General features: G+C 41.4%; 1 protein-coding gene across 4 annotated transcripts in view; it reads right to left on the reverse strand.

Moving 5' to 3' along the window:
* Positions 1 to 23,416, reverse strand: part of septin8a (septin 8a) — a 36,381-nt gene extending 12,965 nt beyond the window's left edge. For 3 of the 4 annotated variants that reach the window (XR_015109284.1, XM_086179318.1, XM_086179317.1), the window contains exons 1-6: positions 23,229 to 23,416; positions 13,471 to 13,585; positions 12,975 to 13,170; positions 11,251 to 11,437; positions 6,625 to 6,786; positions 5,019 to 5,115 (exon numbers count right to left, since the gene is read on the reverse strand). Coding sequence is in view for 3 of the 4 variants with exons in the window: in XM_086179318.1 (XP_086035444.1) it covers positions 5,019 to 5,115; positions 6,625 to 6,786; positions 11,251 to 11,437; positions 12,975 to 13,170; positions 13,471 to 13,585; positions 23,229 to 23,258 (787 nt within the window). In the remaining variant the exon portion in view is untranslated. The remainder of the gene's footprint in view (positions 1 to 5,018; positions 5,116 to 6,624; positions 6,787 to 11,250; positions 11,438 to 12,974; positions 13,171 to 13,470; positions 13,586 to 23,228) is intronic. The other variant, XM_086179319.1, reaches the window with a different exon arrangement.
* Between the last annotated feature and the right edge of the window lie 247 nt (positions 23,417 to 23,663).

The following is a 23,663-nucleotide window of genomic DNA, read 5'->3' on the forward strand; positions in this document are numbered from 1 at the left end:
GGTGTCATATCGTTCACTTCATTTACTACTTTACAACAATATGGACTACTTTGTGGGTTAAAATGTTGCCTTTTTTCACAGAGGCTGGGACTGAGGTCATTGTGGAAAGACTAAGTGGTGTAGCTGGATCGGGACTGAACCCATCTGTGCTCTGGAACCATCTCTGGTCTTTGAGAAGGAAGCCTGGATCGAACAAACGGGTAATAATCACATGGCAACACCTAGAGGATTTTTTTTCTTTTCTGCTGGTTCTCCTGTTTGCATCAGTTTTTCCCTTCTAGACATAATTTTTCTTCCATTTACAGACTTGATAGCACATGCAGGATAACTGCTCCTTGTTTGATATGCTCCATCTCCATCCATTTTTAAAACAATATATGTGACCGCTACAGTTCTACAAAGCAGTCAGAACATAAAGAACACCCGTGAGCAGCTTGGAATGACTTCTTCTGGCAAAACCAGAAAAGAGTGACATGTCACACCGATGTGTTGTCAGAGGAAAAAATAACTTTCTCCTTTCATGATGCTAATGTGATCAACCTGTCAGGAGGAGGCTATAAAGAGCTTCTCTTGTCGTCTCATATCAGGACAGTTTAGTTGACCAGGTCACATGTAGGTGGAGGGCACGTGGCCTTCATGAGCTGGCACACAGGCCATGGACCCCGGGGGTTGTAGCAGCAGGGAAGGAAATGTATGTGTGTGTGTGTGTGTGTGTTGTGGTTAAATGCCACTAGAAGCTGTGAGCTCTGAAAGTAAAGGGAGGGATAATTATATGGAAAACCCAATTAAGGTGGCGTTTAGCTGTTTCTGATAGGTGCTGAGCAAGTAGCCTGCAGTGTGTAATAATGGCTAACACACAATCTCAACAAATGAGATTTTCTTTTATTAGAGTAAAATTAAAAAAAAAAAAAAAAAAAAAAAAAGCAAGGTAATAACCACCAACTGTCTTTTGTCAACTTTTATTTCGTTGTGGAAAAACAAGTTAAAGAAGACATGAGCTGTACCCCGGGGCTGCACCCAGGCTGCTGAAAGTGGCTACTAGTTTGATTCACTCCGTACTCCCCCATCCTCCACCCCCCCCCCCACCCCTCCCGCTGAGACAGCCAAGAACCCTCAAGACATCAGAGGCCCTGCAGAAACACACGCACACCAAAATGTGAACAGAAGCACACTAATAAAGTGAAGAGGCATGGCTTTAAATAATTATAGAGTTTTGAAAATTAGTGAACACGGAAAAATGTGCAAAAACCTAATTTTGTAATCTTTTAGACAAAGTGGGTCGTTGGTCATCCCAGTTAATATTGAAGGGATCAACAGGGTGATCATCTAATTTTGGTCAAATTTCGGATATTTGAGTGCTAGACAAACAGCTTTATTATCATTTGCGTTCACAGAAGAAAAGTATTTTTACTTCCTCTAACAACGTTATGCGATTATGTTTGTCAGCAGGAAAACATATGACACCAAACTAAATTTTGGAGCAGATCTGATAGACGTTGCAAAAACATTAAATTATAATTTTATTTACATTGGGTTTAGCTACATCTTTAGCAAGATCACTAAAATTAGATTGTTTATGACATAGAGTGTCATTTGTTGAATCCTGAAAATATTTCTGTTCATCTTGATATGAAATGTGTCGCTCTGCCACTATGAACAGATCATGAAATAATTACAGATGCTATATTATTGAGAGCGCTTTAACTCACAAAAATTAAATAAACAGCATTTTACAGTATACATTTCGTACATTATTTCATATTATTATTTTACCAATTTATTTAATCTGATGGGCCAAATCAAACCTCAAAGCAGACCAAAGTTGACCTTCGGCCATCGCCCAGCCCTGACCTACTCCAGTTAATCCAGAAATATAAAAGCATCACCATCCGACACAAGGGAAGTGATAGATACCACATACGTTCACAAACAAATGCATGTTCAAGTTATGTGCACACAAGTGAACAGACACAGTAGTTTGTGGTGGGGTCTGCTACTACCACCGGTCTGCTACATGCTACACATATCTGGAGTTCAGCGATAGCAGCGCATCAAGATCCCGGGGGAAGATAAACACACTCGCACACAGAAGCCCTTCAGTTCCTCTTTTTTGTCAGTGGACAGTTCCCTCCTCTGTCTTCCTACAAGTCAATGGAAATTTCCCATGGTACTCTGAGAGGTTACCATAACCCGTCCATATGACATCTGGCTTCAACAAATTGTTTCCATTAACACAGAGCCTCCTTTCATTAGGACAAACTGTGCGTAGTGAAAGAAGGGTGAGCATCAGTTGGCAAGTAGGAGAGAGAAGAGAAACTATCATATTTGATTTGAATGGTCTTTTTTTTTGTTCTTCTAAAAATAAGACAAATATTCTGAGACTCATGACCACATTAGAGAGATCAATAGGATATTGTTTCTAATCGCCTCATTGATGGATTGAAAACAATTTCCTTCTAGATTTAGTTGTCATCTACAGTCACAGAAAAGACATTGTTCAATGCTCGAGTGACAGTTAACGGTGTTTGTTGACTTTCTGAACAAATACACAACTTTGCACAGTTGACATAGCACACTTAGCATCAAGACCTGTCTCCTCCATCTACAACCTCTTAGCTGCTGCTAAAGGATAGTAAAGTGAGAAATTACATCTTTTGTGCTCGAGACGGATAAAAAACAAAGTAGGCTTTTGCGGACATCACTATTCTGTCTGTTACAACACGGGACTTTGTGGTGACTGATGAGCTCCAAAGGAATCCATCCCCCAGGAGACAGACAGGAGGATTCATAAATAACCAGAGTGTCCTCGGAGGGTTGGGGAATGAGAGTGATCAGTGGATGAACCGAAGAGGAAAGGAATAGAGAGTTAGGACTTAAGAGCAGTAAGCAGGAGGAAGGAAGAGAGAGATGGAGGGAGAGAAAGAAGGCTTCCCTGAGGCTAAAGCTCCCATCTGAGCAGTAACATCACATCTGTGAGTGAGAAATATTAAATTAAACAGTTTAGCCTCACTGACAAGCAGAGAGGAATGAGGTATGGGAAACAGAAAGCACCAAACAGCGTAAGTGAGACGGGCTTACACACAGACAAAAGCAGCACATTGCATGCAAAGCAATCTGTACCCTCTTGCCCTTCAATTCTCAGCGTCACTCCACATGACGTCACACTCACAGCTCTGTGTGTGTGTGTGTGTGGGTGTGTGGGTGTGGGTGTGTTTGGGGGGGCATTAGGAGGTTGGGAGCGAGGGTATAAATAAACAGGCAAAACATCCTTCAAATATCTGATACTAAATCCACAACTGCTTTCTCTTCTATTAAACTGACCACACAAACATCAAAGCAAGCACTTATTACTCTGACTAAATAACAATAGCAAAGCAGACCATTTTCAGAGGACACTCATGTAGGTTTCTGTCTGTACGTAGTTGTCTCCTCAGTTACACCTGCAAAGGACCCAAGATTTTAGGCAGGATACTCATAGGACCTACCTAGCCTGGCAAAAGTCCCTGAATTTCAATGTTCAAATCTTGGAAAACCAATTAATAAATAATGAGGTGAAAATGAAATGCATTTCAGTCTGAATCTCGAGCTAGGACCTCCCCTCATGCAAGGTTGAGGTTTAAGTCCTTGAGATTTGTGTGTGTGTGTGTGTGGGGGGGGGGGGGGGTGCTTCTCATGGGAAGAGCACCTGTGTTATGTGCCATCAAATAGTTTGATGTGAGAAAATATCTTTGTAGCACATATCCATTATGAGTAAGAATAAAATCAATCAAAAATACATTTGACTTTTTAGGTCATGTACTTGGGTACATTTTCTCGCTCAAAAACTACCCGGACATCTCTCCTGAATCTCGGTGGTGGAGGGACAGCATGAGTCATGGGAACTGGTCTTATTCTGGAAGCAGCCTTGTATCATTGGCTGAGCTGAGCCGCCTCTGAAGCCTTGTGTATGCTGTTTGACAGTGAGCTTGGGAGGTCTGCGCCGTAAGAGTACCTCTTTGGTTTACATATCTAATATCTGTATGTGATACCTGTAAGCTAGCAACCTAACAGCAGTCAACAGCTTCTCCATCAGCTATTGAGAGAAGTAGAGGAGGTACATTCATTATGAAGAAAATGGGAAGGACAGAAAAATATCAGCATCAGAAATTAGGAGTAGGTTATGTATATCTTTGCAATGTGTGCCTGTCACCATGACCTTTGACCATGATCATCTTTTCAGTTCATCCTCCAAGAGTCCAGGTGGACATTTAAAGAATTTCTCTCAAGTGTTCCTACAACAGTGTTTAAGAGAAAACAATTAACCTAAAAACATAAAGGCTTCACTCACAGGTGTCACCATCATTAAGGCGTATAAAAAGGATACAGTCTGCACACTTGAATATTTACTTTGCTCCCGCTGGTCTTTTTACATATGTTTCAACCCCCGAAGGATCTTCATCTGGATGCTGACGAAGGATTTCTATACCGCTCACCCATTAAGGGTTGAGGGGGGTGCTGGAGCCTATCCCAGCAGACATTGGGTGAGAGGCGGGGTTCACCCTGGACAGATCGCCAGTCTGCCACAGAGCCATCAAGGGCAATTAGGGGCTCGGTATCTTGCTCAAGGACACTTGGACATGGTCACCAGGGGACGTGAGGATCGAACCAGCAACCCTTAGGTAGCTAGACAGCCACTCTACCTCTGAGCCACACCGCACCTTATCCTTACAGTCAACAAACATTAGTAGATCATATTGCTATCATATTGATAGCAAGAAGTGATCAAATACTAATTGACAGGCTATTTTTAATGTCACTACAGCTCTCAGTGTAAAGTGAGAAAATAGTTGGTTTTAAAGTTAAAATCAAGTTAGTTAAAATACAACTGTTGTATGATGTCAGGTTTTGGCACTGTCTAATTTCTTTAAGTATTCCTGCTGACAGTCACTGACTCCCATCATACACACACACACACACAATCATGATGAGTTGATGAACACACACGTATACAGGATTACTTGCTTGTTAATAGTTCTCACCTTGCACGACACCCCAGGGATACTGTCTGGCCCTCACTGTTTTGTTCCCAACTTTAACTTCTTCCACGCTGCCAACCACAGCGAATGGCAGATGGGCCTGCACAGGCACAGAGGTCAGAGTGTCAGAAATGTCAAGAGGTCACAGGTGTAACTGGGGTCATTACTGGGAGCTGAGTCCCATCAGCTTCTGGATTAAACTCCTTTGGAGGAATTTTTTCATTGCTACTTCAGACTGGAATTATTTACACCACAGCCACTGTTTCAGAAGTTACAGAAAATTCACTGCACAAATTATCTAGAATTCATAAAAACAACAAACAGGGTAAGTGAGTGTTTCATTTAACATAAAGCCTGTTTCACGGCGGCTGGTGACTCTCTCATCTTTCACAACTAGCCCACACCAGAGTGAAGTGTAACCATGATGACATACGAGCTGCACCACAGTTCTGTTTTAAGTTTAACATGTGGCGCAGTTGAGGCCAGGAGGCCCCATTTTGTTGTAGTGATTAAACACACACACACACACACACACACACACACACACACACACTTACTGCTCTCAGGCCCTCTATGCCTCGTTAGGATCGACAGTGAGGCATCACTGGTAAACCAGAGCCAGCAAACAAGCCCCAAAAAATTAGTTGGCAAGTTGATGCCAGCTGGCTTGTTTCAGTTACTGTAGATGAAGCTGGTGGATGGGGGTGCTAATGTAAGTGACTAGGCAACAATTGAGATCCTCCCAGAGCTTTATTTATCCGTGAGCAAATTTACTGCATTGGTACATGTGTGGGTGTGTGTACAGTGTGATTATACATCACACCAATTGCAGCATTTTATCCAAAGAAAGGCTAAATATTCTAGACAGTATTTATGCCTGCAGCCTGAGCTAAATTCAGTTATATCACGGCAAGAAGTTTCTGTCCTCCACCTTTTAAATAAATGGTTTTGTTTGATGACAGAAATGAACAAATAGCGAGAGACTATTTAGAGGAAAGCACATACTACCATTATATGAAAAGAAAAGAGCACTGGTGCAACAAGCAGTGTTTAGACTACGCGATGTAGCATATACAAATACTACGCCTGTGGTCGGTTAGTATACGCACGTGTATTTACAGTTCTTCCTTGTACCTTCATTAATTTGTGGGCACATGTCCAAATAAGAGAACATGAGTTACCAGCAAATAAAATGGTGTAAACAAATGCTTCAGTTACCAGATGTGTCACACGTGTGGTGCTAAAACCCAGTTACTATGTCAGTAGGCATGCAAAGCCTTTGGAGTCGCATAAGTCTAGAAAAGGTAATAAAATAAATCTATGTACAAAAACAAGATCCGTTATTATTCGGTCAAATTTTGATGGAAAAAACTGAAATGTAATAGTGGCCGTGAATCGACATTTTTATTATCATTTTACATCAATAATTATAACAAGGCAGTGCAATTACAGCCTGCGGGGGCCACTCTGCAGCCCCCATTTAGAGCAAAGCGATATACTTAGAGATGTGTTATAATCTATATTAAACTTTGGTTAAAAAAAAAAAGAAGTAAAAATTCACACAGGAAGCCTTTTGAGTTCACGATGAAGTACTCACAACATTACTTACGTTCATGGAGGCGTTGATCTCACTGACTGCTTCATCGTCTGTTGGGAACTGATATATCTGGACACCGTTGCTCACCAGCTCACTCATAATCTTTATTTTGAATTTATGCAGCTCACTCTTGGAGATTGTGTCTGCTTTGGCAATGATGGGAATTATATTGACCTGGGGAAAGGATGAGAAAATGAAATGAGAGGGTTGTGGTATTTGTACTTTAAAAAAGAAAAAAAAAGAAAACATTAAATGTCTTTGTTTTTGTGGTATGAGACAGCAAATATGTGCATGCATTCCTGTACTGAAAGCTGCTTTGTTCAAAAGTATCTGCATGGAGTTTGTGTAATAGTCAGGTTTAGCCTGGTCTGACGTGCATTTCTCACGCCTGATGATTATCAATGCAGACAGGAAGAAACTTGCTTTGTACAAAGAAAGGATGCACATGGAAGCATCCAAATATCTAAGCAATTAACTTTTGTTTGTCACAGAGCCAAAAACAGACACTAAATAGAAGCATCCAAGTGCGATTCTGGAAATGGCTGATGAAGCATGTAAGGCCATATGCAACAAATGGTGTGTTGTGAATAATCTCTGTCACAATGCCGACGTACACATAAAACAAACAGTAATTATGAAAGCAAACTCGGCTCCATGTCCAATCAGCAGCAGATGTGTGCAAATAAACACACAGTTTGTCTGCATTCCTCTGTATGGCCGCAAAACACCAACAGGGAGGAAGATGATGATTCCCACAGGTTTACTCATCAATGTGCCTCTGAGCTAGAGCCAAAGCTTGTTAGGAGTCAAGTTACAGGCTCATCCTGCTTTATCAGATCATTAATTTGCAGCAGGGCAGACAGTATCAAGTTTAACCCTTATTTAACAGAGTTCATTAATTGCTCTCCATTGCTGACAAAAGCCTTTTATGGTGACAACGGGAGGCAGATGGGAGTTAAGGCTCTTGACACAGGCAGCAAGGAGGGAGGCGACAGTAATGTTTGTCCATGGTTTTCCCAGCTGGTCAAAGAGTATTCCCAAATAGTTGTTGGTTCAAGTCAAGTTGGAGCACCAGATGGGAGGTTGAAACCACATCAGAGCAATGTAAGATAATCATTGACTCAGCAAAATTGAATATCAAATAAAGAGATTCTCAAGCAGCACTTGTATGGTTTATTCTTACACCCAAATGCTCTTAAAAAGAAGTGAGTAAACTCTCATGTTTTTGGTGAAGTCACCACAAAGTGAGTAACATTATGACTGATCAACCTATATCACTAGCAGACAGGATCACTCATCTACGTCCTATTATTAGACAGCTGAGTGGTGATGGTTTCCTCCCATTTAAAGAAGGGAACTCATTTGAAGCAAAAGGACACACTGGTCAGACTGTTATCTCTGTTCCTGCCGCCATCGAGCGCCCTGCTCGGCCTTAAACCATCATTTGCAGGGAGGGGTGATTCCGACCACATTAGCAAGAAAAACACCATTGTCTGGTCTGGACACCAAGATCTACAGATGCAGGGAAAAGTGGTTCCTGGTCCGCTTTCCTGCTTCTTCCTGTGACACGGGACTATCTGTCAGACTGTGGTCAATTATCTTTGGTTTTAATATGAAGCTGATATTCACAAGCAGAAACACTCCCTTCTGGACATGTTAAGTAATGATAAACGGAAGATAAATACTTAATAATTGTGGGGGTTTTTTTGTAGCAAGATGATTTGGCAATCATTCATGACAAATTCAAGGGGGGGGGGGGTTTGATTCAAGAATTATGGCGTAGATTTTTCTCTTTCATTTTAAAGATGCGTACTTTTAGGCTTCGGACTGTTGAAAGAACAAAACAAATACCTGCAGCCATCACCCCGGATCCACTATAAATTAAACATGCTTTTTCTGTGGTAAACCTGTAGCCAATTTCCGAAATTAAAAACCAAACTACTAAGCAAAAGCGGATCTTTGTGTGAGGAATACCTGCTGCACAAAGATCTACTGCAGAAACAAGTTCAACGGTGTCATTTCCCCGCTGGGTCACTCAACAGTAGTTGCATTTCCCATGGCGGAAAGATCGCTTGGACAGAACGAACCACTGTGGCCACCCACTCAGCCTAAAACTGAGCGGTTGCATCCATTGTTGAGTTCACAGAAAAATAAATCATGTTGTGTTTAAGTGTCTCCCAACATTGTTGTTATATTACACCTTCAACAATCTCTAGCACAGTAAAACCACTGAAAGTCACAAGAGAGTTTGGTTCACATGAACGGATGAGGAGATGCAGCTGTGCATTTTAGAGGAGAGGAAAACAGCCTCTTTTATTGTTCTGTTGTATTTGACATACTGGGACAAAGTTGCTGCATTTAGCTCAGGTAAGTTAGCGTCGTCATTCAGAGCTGAATGCTGGCTGGGTCTGCTGACAGTTGGCAAGCGTGGGGTGTCAGGTTTGGATTGGTTCTGCTGGCCGGTGACAGGCTTTGTGGTCAATGGTGTCACCTCACAGCAAGAAACATCCTGGATTGGGATCTTAGACTCTCCATTGTTTAAATCAGCAGAATCACTCCTGACATTGTTCATGACTTTGGCTAAGTTTTGGATTCCGGAGAAGTCAGGACAAATTAAATTTGGATATTGAAAAGGAATCAGCCAATTAAGTTCCGTTAAATACATGACTTTTTTAGGCTTTTTATGTTAAATTGGAACCACAATGTGTTGACTGCACAGGAAGAGCATTGAGACCTACAGTACGATCTTTTTTTTTTTTTCTATATCAAAACTATCAAATGTCCTTGAAAGCAATATTAAGCTAGGGAATCTGATCATTACTTTGAATAGTCACAGGAGACATTTGGCAACGATGTGCAGCCGTGTGTTGATAGTTGGCCGAGGGAAGCCGGCAGGTTTTGGTCACAAGCTGACCATCTGTTTTGCTCTGGATTTATTATCACCGCTTCACCAGATACACACAGGATTTCTACAGCACCATTATAAGTTATATTGAAGCATAAAATACATTTGCTGAGAGACAGTGCTGTATATATAGAGTTGCAAAATTCAAGGAATATTCCAAGTCCAGAGCTTTCCTTGGGAATTAATAGGAATATATGGGATTCAAGGGGGTAATTTAACAAGATAGTATAAATTACCCCAAAATGTCCAGTTTACGCCTCTTAATTCCTATTAATTTCATGATTTCACATTAAATGTTTCTTACTCTTTTGCAAAAAATAGGTAGAAATTCCAAAGATGAAGTCCCCATGGGAAATTTCTAGAAATTCACCATCAACTTTTAACCCCAGATTTATCTATCAGTTTATATGATAAATTATAAAGCGACCACTCAATATAATGGAGTTGCAACTGCATGTGAAGAACCACCAACGGAATTCCTTAAACTGTTTAGGCAAATACACTCATAAGAAGTGTGTTGTTGCATTTTCACATGCACATGCAGCGTTCTCAGTGCACGCAGAAACTAGATGGATTGAAATGTGGATGTTGGTTTATGACGTATTTAACACCTTCCTAACATACGGCAGACCGTTTAAAACCCAGAGTAAAATATTTTGACAAAGTTTTTCCTTCATGAGCTCCCCACATTTTGGCACCATGGTTTAAAAGGATCAAAAACCACTGACTAGCTTTGACTGTTTTTCCTCACTGAGCCATTTTTCAAATGTCAACAGTTTGAATTAATTTAAATGTGTTATCAAGCAAGAAAACATCTGTATCAATGACTGTATCCGTTGAAAATCTCTATTTGGAATGCTTCAACATTTCTTTAGATTACACAAAAAAAAAAAAGATTCTGGTAATCAGTACAAGTAGATGGAAAGTCAACAGAAAGAAAGAAATCCCCTATCATGATAACTAATTTCTGTCAAAAGTGATAAAGCCTAAATACATCAAGCTCTTAGCTTTAACGGTGCCACTAAAAATCCACTTATTTACCCTCTCCCTCCCTACCAACACTCACTCCACCTCCCTTTCTTCCACTCTCCATGAGATGTTGTGATTTTTTTCTTTTCCAACAGTTGTCTAATTGAGGCCAAGCCAGTGATTGCTTCTCCAGAGAACTGAACTCACTGCATGTACAGCAAAAAAAAAAAAAAAAAAAAAGCTTGCCAACAAACACCGACCAATAATGTGATACTTGCACAAGAGCAATAAAAGAGCCACGAATCAATGTGGCTCTGACTGTGATTATTGACTGGTGTGTGTTGACCTGTGAATAGAAATCATGTCAGACCAGGACTAAGAATTAATTTCAAGAGCATGACAATGACGTATTCTTAACATTTTTTTATTAACTACATTGAATATGCCTTTTATGAGCTGAAATGCTCATGTATGACAGGCCCTTCCAGGAATCCTTTTCCACTCATTCAGCCAGATAAATTTCCTCCAAAGAATGTCATGTGAACTAATCTTGAAAACCAATATGATGGAATGGAAGCACTTTTGTTCTTTTGGCTTTATTCTTTCAGGACACACCCTGGCAAGGATATCAGGGATCTCCATGTTACAGGGAAACTCAAACCACTCACACTGACAGGGAGGCAGGATTTCACTGACTTGGAGACAATGGGAAAAGCAGTGGGAGTGTGTGCTTAACTCCGGCATATTGATGTGTTTGTGTGTACCTTGCTGTCCAGTTTTTTCATCGTAACCAGGTCCAGCGACTTGAGTGAGTGTCCTGTGGGGGCGATGAAGTAAAGGCAGATGTGGATCCTGGTGTCATGGTAGTTGAAGAGCGAGCGTTTGATCTTCAGCTCCTCCTGGAGATAGTTCTCAAACTGAGTGTCAATGTAATCAACGATGGGCTTGTAACTGCAGAGAGAGCCAGAGAGAAACTTAGGATTTATGTGTGTGGGTAAAAGCAGAAATATTTTTCTACTTATTCATGCGCTGGTAATGAATACAAAAGGAAATATGGACTTGTCACTTGGGAAAAGAGGGGAGACAGTTATGTTTTCAGTACTGTGCAGTTGGATTCTACGCCAAGATCTCGGCTTAAAGCTGTATGAGATTTGCGTGGCTGCCAAACATCCTGTCCTCTCTCTAAGAGCTATAATGGCCTTTGCAGTCCAGTGTCACCAGTAAATCAGTAGGAAATGGTCAGATTTATTTGTGGCAGCCTGGTATACTATCTGCATTTGTTGCCAAGCACTAATTTTTCAATAAAGACCTTGCTTTTGTAGAGCTTCACAGCGTGGCGATTCTCACAGCATCTCTCTCACAAACACGTTAACGACTGACCCATCTGTGATGAGGTTCCTAGAATTGTGGGTGTTCATGATGCAATCACAAAGAACTGCATCCTGAGGATGAAAATCCTCCGCATTTGTACAATTACCCCATTAACCCTGTGAAATTCCCACATCCACAACTTGGAAGGCATAAGTCAAACAATCTATTCTGCATCTTCCTGGAACACCAAGTTTACAGTTGTCTATCCACTCCCTTCACATCCATCTTCAATCTTCACTGAGGAATGCAGTGATGCCGACCTCCTGAAGCGCTCTCAGAAGGCATTTACAGTCCGCTGCAGGGTCCATCCTTCAGCACACTGGTGCAGCCGACAGAACGCTGCTATCAAAAGGGCGTGAGAGAGCCATTTGCTGGCTAGGTCACAACTTACTTAAACACTTCATTCCACAGCTGAATGTGGTGACATAAAGTGTTTAATTTAAATTGTGAGTTGTGGACACATACCACCCCCCCCCCCCCAAGTTGTCTGAATCCTAGAAGAAAAATGTGTGAAAATCTGGATGGGCTGGTCTGTTTCTCTGCAACATTAACCTTATCTGGCCCCCACAGAGACAGAACTCTGGTTTAAAAAAGAAATATGCTGCAGAGATTAACCTACATTATTGTATCATTACTCTTCAGTTCAGTTTGCATTATGCTTGTTGATTTACTGGGAGGTTTGAGAAATTAGAGGGGGGGGGGATTTTGGCATCAAGTATTGCGGTGCAGACAGGTTCTGTGGTTGTTAATTTTCCATGCATGTTGCAGTGCAGGTGAGCATATTCTTCTAGAACACCTGAGAGCATGACAAAAATCGCACCCCCACAACTGTTTCAATATTTGAAGCACATAAGATACTTTCACTATCTGCTTGACAAAACACTCATGATGCAATAAATGCACCGTGGGTCACTTTAAGCATGCTCTTTGTTTGTATTAACAGCATCGTATCACCTTTTGTTGCAGCATGTTTTAATGTGCCATCACATCAAGATAAAAACCAACAACAACAACAACAAAAAAAACCCTCCAGTTTTCAACCAAATTTAGTGCAGTTTCAACTATGTTATGTCAGTGTGTTCACACACATCCTCAATGATCGTTTGCTTATCCTCACCTGTCCTCTTTGTTGATCTGATCACCGAAGCCCACAGTGTCAACAATCGTCAGTTTCAGGTGGACGTTACTTTCTTGCAGGTCATACGTTCGCGGCCGCAGGTACACGCCATTCTGGTAATGACTGGCCTCTTCGTTCTCAAACATGGTGTTGAAGAGTGTGTTCATTAGTGTTGACTTGCCGATACCGGTCTCCCCTGTGAACAGTGGGAAGTGAAGTAAGGCGAAACAGAGAGGCAGAGAAAGACAAAGTGATGGTGTTAAATAACTCGCGGGGGAGTCATTCATCAGCTTTCAGACACACAAGTGGGAGGACTGCACATTTCTACCATGTCAGGAAAAACAACACAACCTTAATGTGAAAAAGTCGTTGGAGGGGAAACACAACATCGAGCAGTAATTGAACAAAAGGGGGTGTAGAGAAATGTTGAGTAGGGATAGCAAGTATTCAACATTTCCCTCATTCTGTCACACATGTGCTGCCACATGGTACTCACCTACACAGAGAATGTTAAAGCAAAATCCCTGTGTCACCGATTTGCTGACCAGCTGGTCAGGAAGGCTGTCAAATCCAACATGGCCGCCCAAATTGAGGCTACGCTTCTCTTCATTCTGAAGGATATCAAAAAAGCAAAGATGTAGGAAAACACATAGAAGAAGGCTGTCAAGAGGCAGAAAGAGCTTCATTTTCATCTAACCAAATGATTGATGATATTCTGCAAATGTGAAGGATTCATGGACTAAAAGGCATCTATGCAAAGAGAAGTGATGTAGATGTTTGAAAGATGCAGACAGAAAACAGAGCACATTCAAGAGAAGAATTACGATTACATTCACAAACTGGAGCTGCTAAAACTTGTAAATGAATTATTTTGACTGATACGGCATCGAAGGGAATTTTGATTTGTACATCATAATTTCATTTTCATTGAAAAACCTATTTCAATTATCGTTTTGCAGTGTTTGTGAGCTCTGTATCAAACAAAGATGTTTAGACTGGGATGTGCAGGCAGGACATCACCACTCCTTGGCAAAAAAAAGACGATTAAACCACTATCTTAATTTAACTCCTTCATACAAATTCAGTGTTACAAGATGCACAAGTCAAACCAGAATGATCTCCAATCACCTGCAACTGCGCATGACTGCAAAAGACAAAGCAAAACCACTCTAACCAGTGAGAATCCAGAAGAAAGCAACCTGGAACTCGATGATTAACAACAAGGACAAAATGCTCAAGTCTTTTCACCTTTGATCTCCCTTATCAAACCCATCTTGACTGAAGGCCAGCCAGGCAGTGAGCAGACAGAATATGTTAGAGCTGTAAACGAGGGGAACAGACAGCACCTTGAGATGAATGAGGCCACCCGAGCTGGTCTGGCTCTGCCACGAATGACTGCATACTTGAAGGCTGATGTCACCGAGAGCACAGACAGCCGGGGAGCAGAGCAGAGCACAGCTGAACACAACCAGACCACAATGAACTGAGAGATGTAGGAAAGCTCTGCATGCACTGTGTGGAAGTTATAAACCTGACCTGAACAATAAAGAATGAGTCTTCGAGTGGGCTTAATGTCGACGACACAGCTGGAGTAATCTGGCCTGAACTGACCTGGACAAAACTGAACAGAGCTGCAACACGCAGAGTTTATTGCATTAAGCCATAAATACATCTTAAGATTTTTTAAAATAGGTTTGTTTGGGGGGGGGGGGTTTTGGCAATCATTAATCAAAGCTGGAAAAAATAAGAACTTCAGGGCAAGTCAGGTGCAAGTGCAAGCAAAGCCAGTCAAAACAGCTGCATTTTCCTTTTGGGACGACGCCATTGATATGAAAGCAGCAATTGTGTAATTATGAATTAATGCAAGGCTGTGTGTTGAACATTCAGCGACGAAAATGAGCTCCAGTTTAAAGGAATCAGTGGTACGTCATGTAGGTGCTTTGTTATTTTAACAGGTTTGCATGGTTCTTCTTCCTTTTTTTTTTTTTTAAATAAACCTATCAAGGTGCCTTTATTGATAAAAGGATCGTTCACATGAATTATATGTGATGATCGGGAGCATGTAAACAGGGAGGAGACGAGCAGTAAATCATCCTGTTTCCTGAGTGAAACTTGTGGAGATATTCAAATAACTGGGAGGATGAGGGCGTGGCCCCTCTGGTTTCCCTGAAATGACCCTGGATTCTTCAGTGTTGTTGGAGATAGGAAAAGTTTTGTTTTTTTTTTATTTCTATTTAACTCTGCTGATCCAAGGAGGGACTAATAAAGGCTACATGCTCAGTTTCCATCAGTTACTCCTCATTTCCAATCTACAGCCGGCCTACAGTATGACACAGGTGCTGCTCAAGACAAACGTTTTGGGTTTTTTTTTTCCCAACCCAGGGAATTCTCTGGTCCTGTGTCAAAAATGTCTGCAAACTTACAGTTCAGGTCACGGACTTACTTTTACAAGCGCACTGCACATTCAGAGCATTTCTGGACCTTTAGGGAAGCATAGCAGATAACATGTCTGCAGGTAAATGATGTGTACGGCAGTGAATCTGTCATTCTGTGTTTTTGTAGATGATTTGAATTCAAAGTTTATTTTTTGATTAGAAATGGACAGGTATGAATTTGCAGAGATCAAATTCAAAATGCATTGATAGATTAATTTGTTGTGTTTCAGTTTGTTGTCTTCATCCTCATGAAACGCATCACAAGCATTTAAAAACAGCCCTAGTTGTTCTAGACGGTGTTACATTTGTTATATTTAACGTGCCAAATGCAGCAGCAACAGCATGATATGAGTATTATGCATTTTGATAAAAGAAAAAAAAAACAGCATATGCAAACCACTAATTGTGTTCTTTCCTTTTAAAATCTAAATCATCATTTTCAGTCACTGGCTGGAACCGGCAGGTGACAGAGATTAGACAAACTGTGATGCATCTGTCCCACCGTCTATTGTAGCTGAGAGACGAGATGAGCAGCAGCATGAAGTATGACAGGAATGAAGGGCCTCTGGTCAACTGTCCCAGGGCGAGGAAACAACACAGTTCCCAGGCCACCATAGCACTAGGCTGACAGGAAATGGCTGCAAGGACGAGGCCCCAGGTGACTCCGAGTGAAATGAGGCACAAACTATATAGGCTTATTCAAAATGTTTTGGGTTTGATGTCTGATGGGAAACACTTAGGCCCATCAGGAATGGGCCTAAAGATTTTGAAACAACTGATGATGCTTAAATTCCTTTGGAGCGCCGGTTTAATAGCCTAGGTGTAATACATGTTAAAAAAAAAAAGTTAAGGGCCTTCTGAAGACTGCAGACCTCCGGACTAAAAACCTCATTCCACCCTGGTGACACGCTCAGGGATTTGTCTGGTAACTGCGAGACCCGTGGTGGAGAAAACCCACTCAGGCCACATAAGCAGGCAGGGAACGCAAAGTTAGCCACTCAAAAGCCTGAGTACCGAAATAAAAGTACTCAAGGAAATACGCTGTTGAATTTGGTGCAAGTTGTGCACCGCGAAAGGGTCTAATACTCCCGCACAGTGTCTGCTGCAAGCCAGGAAGCTAAAACTTACTGGCATTTAAGCAGCCGTGAGTTGTGTGAAAGTCACAAAACCTCTGACTAAATTCTGACTTGGTTCAAGACTTCTCACTTTAATCCAACTTCAATCTCAGTTGATCTCCAACACCCAGACTGTGTCACAGAGAATCAAAGCGATCCAGGGATAATTCTGAATGTCATCCCAGATACAGAACCTAAAACCCCCTTTGACCCGAGACTTCAGCAGCCAGAGATTTATAGTGCTTGTAGTACTTAATCTGACATGTCAGTAATTCTGACCTTCTGGAGTGGCCGTTATCATCACTGACATCATCAAATCACAATGCTTCATAACCTTGGGCACCATGACCTAAAAAATAAATAAATTTAAAAGAGGGGCAAAATGATGCAGACAAAAATATAAAATGGTTGATGCAATACGCCCATGGAGCAGCACAAAGGCTACGAATGAGTTCAACCAGTTACAACACTGTGTGGTCAATCCCTCAACTCAGTTATAGAGTGTTTATGTGCTTCCAACAGCTCAATAACGCCATCTTGTCAATGGCTACGACTTATCATTACTGTGTAAAGAGCTTCTTTATTTCAGATTCAATTATATGTTTAGTCATGTCAATCAAATGACAACAGCTCCCACAAGAAAACTGCAAGCTTTCTTTGCTCAATAACATATTTTCTGAATATTAGAAGCTAAATAGACCTGGTTGTCTCATCGCTATTCCGTCCTTGAAATTGCAATTCAATGCAGGAAACTGAAACATTTAAAAGATGAAAACAAAACTAAAAAAAGACACTAGCAGCAGCAGGAAGATATACACACAAGGTACTTTGATATCAGCTGTGACTAGAGTCCAGACAGCTTTCCAAAAGGTTGAATAAATATGCGACGCCACAGATCAAACAGACATCGATCCCTCCTTTCTGTCGTTCCTCCTGACCTCCACCCCCCGGACAAAACTGAACAGAGCTGCGACACATTGAGTTTATTGCGTCAAGCCATAAATACACCTTAAGATTTTTTAAAATAGGTTTGTTTGGGGTTTTTTTTGGCAATCATTAATCAAAGCTGGAAAAAATAAGAATCAGGTGCAAGCAAAGCCAGTCAAAACAGCTGCATTTTCCTTTTGGGACAACGCCATTGATATGAAAGCAGCAATTGTGTAGTAATTATGAATTAATGCGTTGCTCTTTGTGTACAATAGGTTTGCCTCGAAGGTTGTGTTTTCACGTTAAATTTTGAAGAGGTCAGATAAATTGCTTGGTAGTTTACGATGGAGGTTTCACCTGCGTCTACCAAGCCGCCATACATGTTTCTGTCAAAGCATTTTGATGCAAATTTTTAGGTCTCACCAATAGCTGACGGCAAGCCCAGGAAAAAACGAAAACAAATTGCAACTATTTTTGGGTCCTGACTTGAGGTGGTTTTGTCTTTTTACAAAACCAAAAAGGAAAAATAAAGATGCAAAGTGCGAGATGAAAACCCATTGAATTCATGTTTGGTGCATCTACTGCAGATTTTTTTCATAATTTGTCTTTGTCTCTAGACAGCATTCAACATGTCCAATACTAGATGGCACAAAAGAAAGAATTACAACTGGGGAACTTTGCCTATAGCGCTGCCTTCTTCTGACAAAAATAAACAGGGCATCGACTAGTTAGACACACCGAACCAGCTGAAGAGAACTTACCTAATTCACATCAACTGTTCCACAGTTGGTTTGAAATTCACTTGACAATTAAATGGAAACAACTGACACTCTACAAAGGGGTCCAAAATAGGAAAATCAATCTTACAAACCCAGCATCATTTTAATGCAGCCATTCTTGACTTAAAAAAAGATTCACATGGCATATACTGTACTAAGTCTATATTTGAAGGACAACTCTTCCCAGCAGCCTGTTGTACAGTCAGTTTTGTAACTTCCTTAACAACCACATTTACACAAGAAGCAACAAGACCATCAAAACTGAAGACAAGTGGACACTCAGATGAAATCGAGGGACACAAGTTGCACTTTTGTTGAGCACATCATTGCTGCCGGTCCACGTCATAGCTCATTAAAATGATGCTGCACAGACTTCAACTTTAATCGCACAACAGCCAAGACGTGCCGCCAGCAACCACCCCGAAGCTCACTGCAGAGAGACGCTGGCTGACTTCCAGTCACTCTGACACTCTCGCCAGTCCCTGTGTGAACGTACAGTGAGCCTTATTGTACTACACCAGCTTGATCTGGTGTCGAGAACAGATGTTGGTTTAGGGGCTTGTGCTATGGACTTATTCAATTCAGCATCTGTAAGGGGAGGAGCCCACATGATAACCTCAATGACAAACCCACATGGACATCTTCAGATGAGGAAGCTGGAGGCCGGTGCTTCCTGTCCAGTGATGGTTTATGCAAGAGATGCGTGATATCCTCTTAAGTGTATCCTCTCAGGCTCATCATGAATTGCACCACATAGAATTTTCCATCTCATTTTGTGTACATGTAAATGTTAAAACCATCAAGCAGTGAAAACATTTTTGCAATGTTGTCAGCGCTCACCACACCTACATAGTTTCCCTCGCGTGCTGCTTTCGTCATTCTCCTGCTGCTGCTTGTGTTTGCAAGGATGTGGGGACAACAAAAATGTTGACAGTTGAGCTCTGAATGACAATCATGTGCCATCACAGACATCATAGTTTCTGTTCAAAACCATACCAGTGTACTCCCTCTCTCCCCTGCTGGCCCAGCCTTGCACACTCGTGCACAACTATTGCGCCGCCTTTCTCATCACTCATCTATGCCCCACAGGAAAGACCAGGGGAAAAAAATAGTGAAAAAAAGAAACTAAGTTACAAGACAGATGTACAGTACTTCCATCTTCATGGGGCTTTTCCAAATAACCTCACTTCCTCACAGGCAATGAGCTGAGAAAACTAAATCCAACACTACGAAAATATTACATTTAGAGTCCGTCAGCCTCAAGCTAAAACCTTTGTTGTTTCTTTAAAAGTCATGGTTCACCCACATGCATGTAGAAGATGTCATGCATGGAGATTAAAAAAAAAAAAATTCCTGTCCCAAGATCTAGAGTAGTTATGTTGCCGATGCTGGAGACAATGCTCCACGACATCAAGGAAGCAATCTTGCTTACTTTAAAAAAAAAAAAAAAAAAGGCTCCCAGAGAGATAACTTTAATTGACAAAACATGTGGTTTAGAGCAGCGTATCTATTGATTAAGTTATCATTTCTGGGTGTACTACAAACTGTTTTCATCATGATTTATTTCTGCTTGTGGAGACAGGATTAATTTGCCACAGAAAGTAACCAGAGATGTCTTGTTCTGTGCAATGATGAGAAAACAGTAAGCTCTCTTTCTCTTTTCTCTGTTTCTGGCTTTGACAGTTGAATACATCACAAGCAGCTGAATTTGCAAGGGACATGCTGCCCTTTCTTTCTCTACTTTCTGTTTTATGTTTGTTGTCCTCCCTGCAGGCACTGGCTTCGCTAAGTCATCTTGATTTCAGCATTTGCCACGTGCAAGTTGCATAGCTCAGAACCCAAATATCCATGTGGTCAAGATCAGAATTGAAAAAATGTAACTCGGTGCAGCCTTCTTATCGTCTGTACCGGTGAAAAACAACACACCCATGTGAAGCAAATAAAATATTAGTGGGCCCGTGAAGGATTCCACCAGGGTTGGGAGGTTGTGGAACAGGCTCTGACCTCCAGCTCGTCCTGTCCCACAGCTGTTCACTATGGACAGGGCTCAGACGCTTTTTGGTTGTTGTTTTTTTTTTAACGATATCATTTCCGTGACTTTTCCACACCTTTGAGGAAAATGTTAATGACCATACATTCTCTAAAATGTCTGTTTCCACTTGAATATAAAAAAAATGCAGTCAACTCAAATTTATGATGAAAAATTAAGAACCTTTATTTCAGAAAGCCCCCCCCCCAAAAAAGACTTTTCTCAGTCGATTTTAGGTGAACCACATATACACTTATGAGCAGGAATTTGTACAGCAAATGTCCCTGACTTGTGGCTTTTTTTTTTTATATATATTTCAAAAACTCTTCCACGCCTGGAAACTGCCAGACAACTTCCCTGCTTCCTTTCAAATAAATAATATCACATTAAAAAGAAATTCCACATCAAATTCTTCAGCTTTTGCCAACATTACTGTGTTTGGAATGCTATTTCAATCTTAGTGTATCACAACTTTAGGCGCCAAACCGGCCTTTGACCTATTCTATGGATGGATATTGACTTGTTACAAAAGCTGCTGCCTCTCTGCTGTCTTCATTCATCCACAACATTAGATTTGACAAGCTTGCCTCTAGGCAGTTCAGTCCCGTATGTGTTCTATACACAGCTAGCATCACTGATAGCACACAGCTGTGTGTATACTCAACCTGCTGTCTGACCTGAGCAACATGCAGCTGAGCAACACGGCTAAGACTTGACGCAGGTCCTTAAAAATGTTACATTCTCTAAATAAATCTCTTACAACTGCACATGTATTCACCAGTCAATAATACCACCCGTTGCACAAGACAGCTGCTGTTTTCATGTGCAAGTAACTCGTCCCATAATGCCACATTCCACGTCTCTTGCCTTTAAGTACTTTATGATGCTAATTTCAGATTGCGTGCAGGCCTCCCGGGAGAGACAATAGTCTTCAGGGTCAGTAAGCACTCTACATGGTAAATATGTTTTAGGCCATTTCATTACATAACCATGAAAAGTGCCCCTACACTGAAAATGCCTTCATCGGCTTATTGTTACTCAGCTTAGATGTTTGAGCTTCACTGTGCAAAAATGTGTAGAGTTGAATTTAATGCCCCCCCCCCCCCCCCCAACAGTCATCCGCTGAAAGCCTCTCAGTTAAAATGTGACTTTGAGACTTGAGCATAATGAGTTTGGAAGCCCATTCTGGCTCAAGTGTGCAACTTACACAAGTAAATACGAAAAATTTAAGATCCTTGTCAAACAATTAAATTTCTAAAATGAAATAAATTTCCAGATAAATAATTTATGAGAAGATTTTTAAAAGGGAGATAAACATTACAATTCAAAGCCGTGTATTTTTGTCTTCACACATGACTCGAGGGGATCTTTCAATGAACAGCATGGGTTTATTTATTGCTACGCACTCTAATGCAATCAATGAGTAGTTGTAGAAGTTGTTTACATTGATCGCCCCATGTGGCTCTGCCCTAGAATCCCACAGCTACAGGCACCATTGGACAGCATTAACATGGGCTAACCAACCACACATCCTTATCAATAGCTGCGCATATTTCACAGTTTGCCCTTTACAAAAACTGCCAAGTGAAGCAAGCACGTCAGTTTGTTCAATATGGTCTCACTTAGTTCCGAAAGTTAGACAGGAAGTCAGGCTGGCCCCAACTGTGCTGCTGCTGCTGTTGCTGCTGCTGCTACTGGCTCGTTCCACTGCATTCTCAGCATTTTTTCTCATTAATCAATGCCCTAATTTAGAATTCCAAAAGACACATTTTAGAAATCCCCAGTCAGCACTATCAAATGCAACCTACACCTCACTTTAAGGAACTTTAAATGACAATATTCCCTTCTGCAACCTTTTTTTGGATCATATCCCTTTTTTCGCAGTCATGTGTTGCACCAGTTAGCGGTAGGAGTGGCCCGGAGCATACTCCTAATCTCTTTATCCTTGCAACTCAGTGCTGCTTACTGTCCAATTCACCAACGCAAGGATCTTTTCAAGCATCTGCTGAAAACTTAATCACTCTCCTTAAATCCCCTCCTGTGCATTTGCCTTGTCACTATAATACTGTTCCTCTCTAGTTTGTTGTCTTTACAGTAGATTTCTTTGTATATTGGTCATCTTACTGTATAGCATCACCACATAGAAATAACAAGGGTCATACATGGCTTATAGTAGCAATTACTGCTATGAATTACAGGTTGCAATTGTTTCTCATGCAGTTGATAGTATGCTAAAATTAATGCTGTGATACAAATGTACTGGCTTGTAAAATAACACATGATAATTGCTGTAAATGTTACAATCTGAGTTAATAAAGTGAAACAGGTTCCATGTAACAAGCCAGGTCAGGAAGTAAAAATGAAACCACATGACAACACCTTGTTTAGACTTAGAAAATAGTTGGTTGCTACAAGCTAATTCATCTTCACCTTGAAGTTGTATCGCATTATACATGCAAAACATTGCACTTCCCCTGAGTGGTTTACGAACAGCTTAAATTCAAATGTTACGCTAGCAGGCTAGCACACTCAATTAGCAGTGATATGATGCTAAAGGTGTGTATTTCAGCTCGTAACGTCAACAGTAACTGCAACTCTCAGCTCCACCCGTACGTTGAGCGACACACACATGGGTGGAAACGCAATTACTACACCAAACAGTATCCTTACGGGACATTAAAATAAAGAGCGGAGTCTTAATCTGCCTTAACTAAATGAAACTCGGTCAGAATCACTTCAACCGTTTCGCCCGAGCCCCAATTACGGGCTCCAAAAGCGGGGGAGGCTTAGCTACATTCCCCCGCACACACACTCTATCTATCTCTCTCTTATAGACACACACACACACACACACACACACACACACACACACAGCAGCTACATGAACACTTTTACTAATCACAACCGCCACTGAACTGCACTTGCAATGCTTTCTGTTCCATAAGAAGGGCCGGGAAAGGTGGACTCACCGAAAACACGTCAACGTCCGTGGCAGCCATGGTGCGGAATGTTGCTGTGCTGACTGAGCAGACTGAGAAGGGGCGAAAGGGAGCAGCCCTCGTCTCTCGGTGCTTGCTGGCCTGCTGAAGCTGAGCTGATAGAGGGAGGAGAGGGACATAAGACGAGGCGAAAGATGGGAGAGCTGGGCAGGGGAGGGAGGCCACTAGCTCGGCGACAAGATGGTTCCCCGACACGTCATTTCTGCTTCGTTCACACGCCCCCCCCCCCCCAAAAAAAATCGCCCCTTTCTGAGTTTCCATATTAATAGTGAGAAACTTGTATATATTTCTCAAACCAACACTTATAAAGCCTGTGTGACTGATATAGCTTGCTAATTTCTAAAGTTGTACAATCTTAACTGCTCAGGCAGAACTTAGCTCTGCTAAATCTGGTTGCTTTCTATC

The sequence above is a fragment of the Aulostomus chinensis genome, chromosome 15 (assembly GCF_037954235.1).
Source record: "Aulostomus chinensis isolate RoL2024-O1b breed Wild chromosome 15, RoL_Achi_v1.0, whole genome shotgun sequence".
Classification (NCBI taxonomy): domain Eukaryota; kingdom Metazoa; phylum Chordata; class Actinopteri; order Syngnathiformes; family Aulostomidae; genus Aulostomus; species Aulostomus chinensis.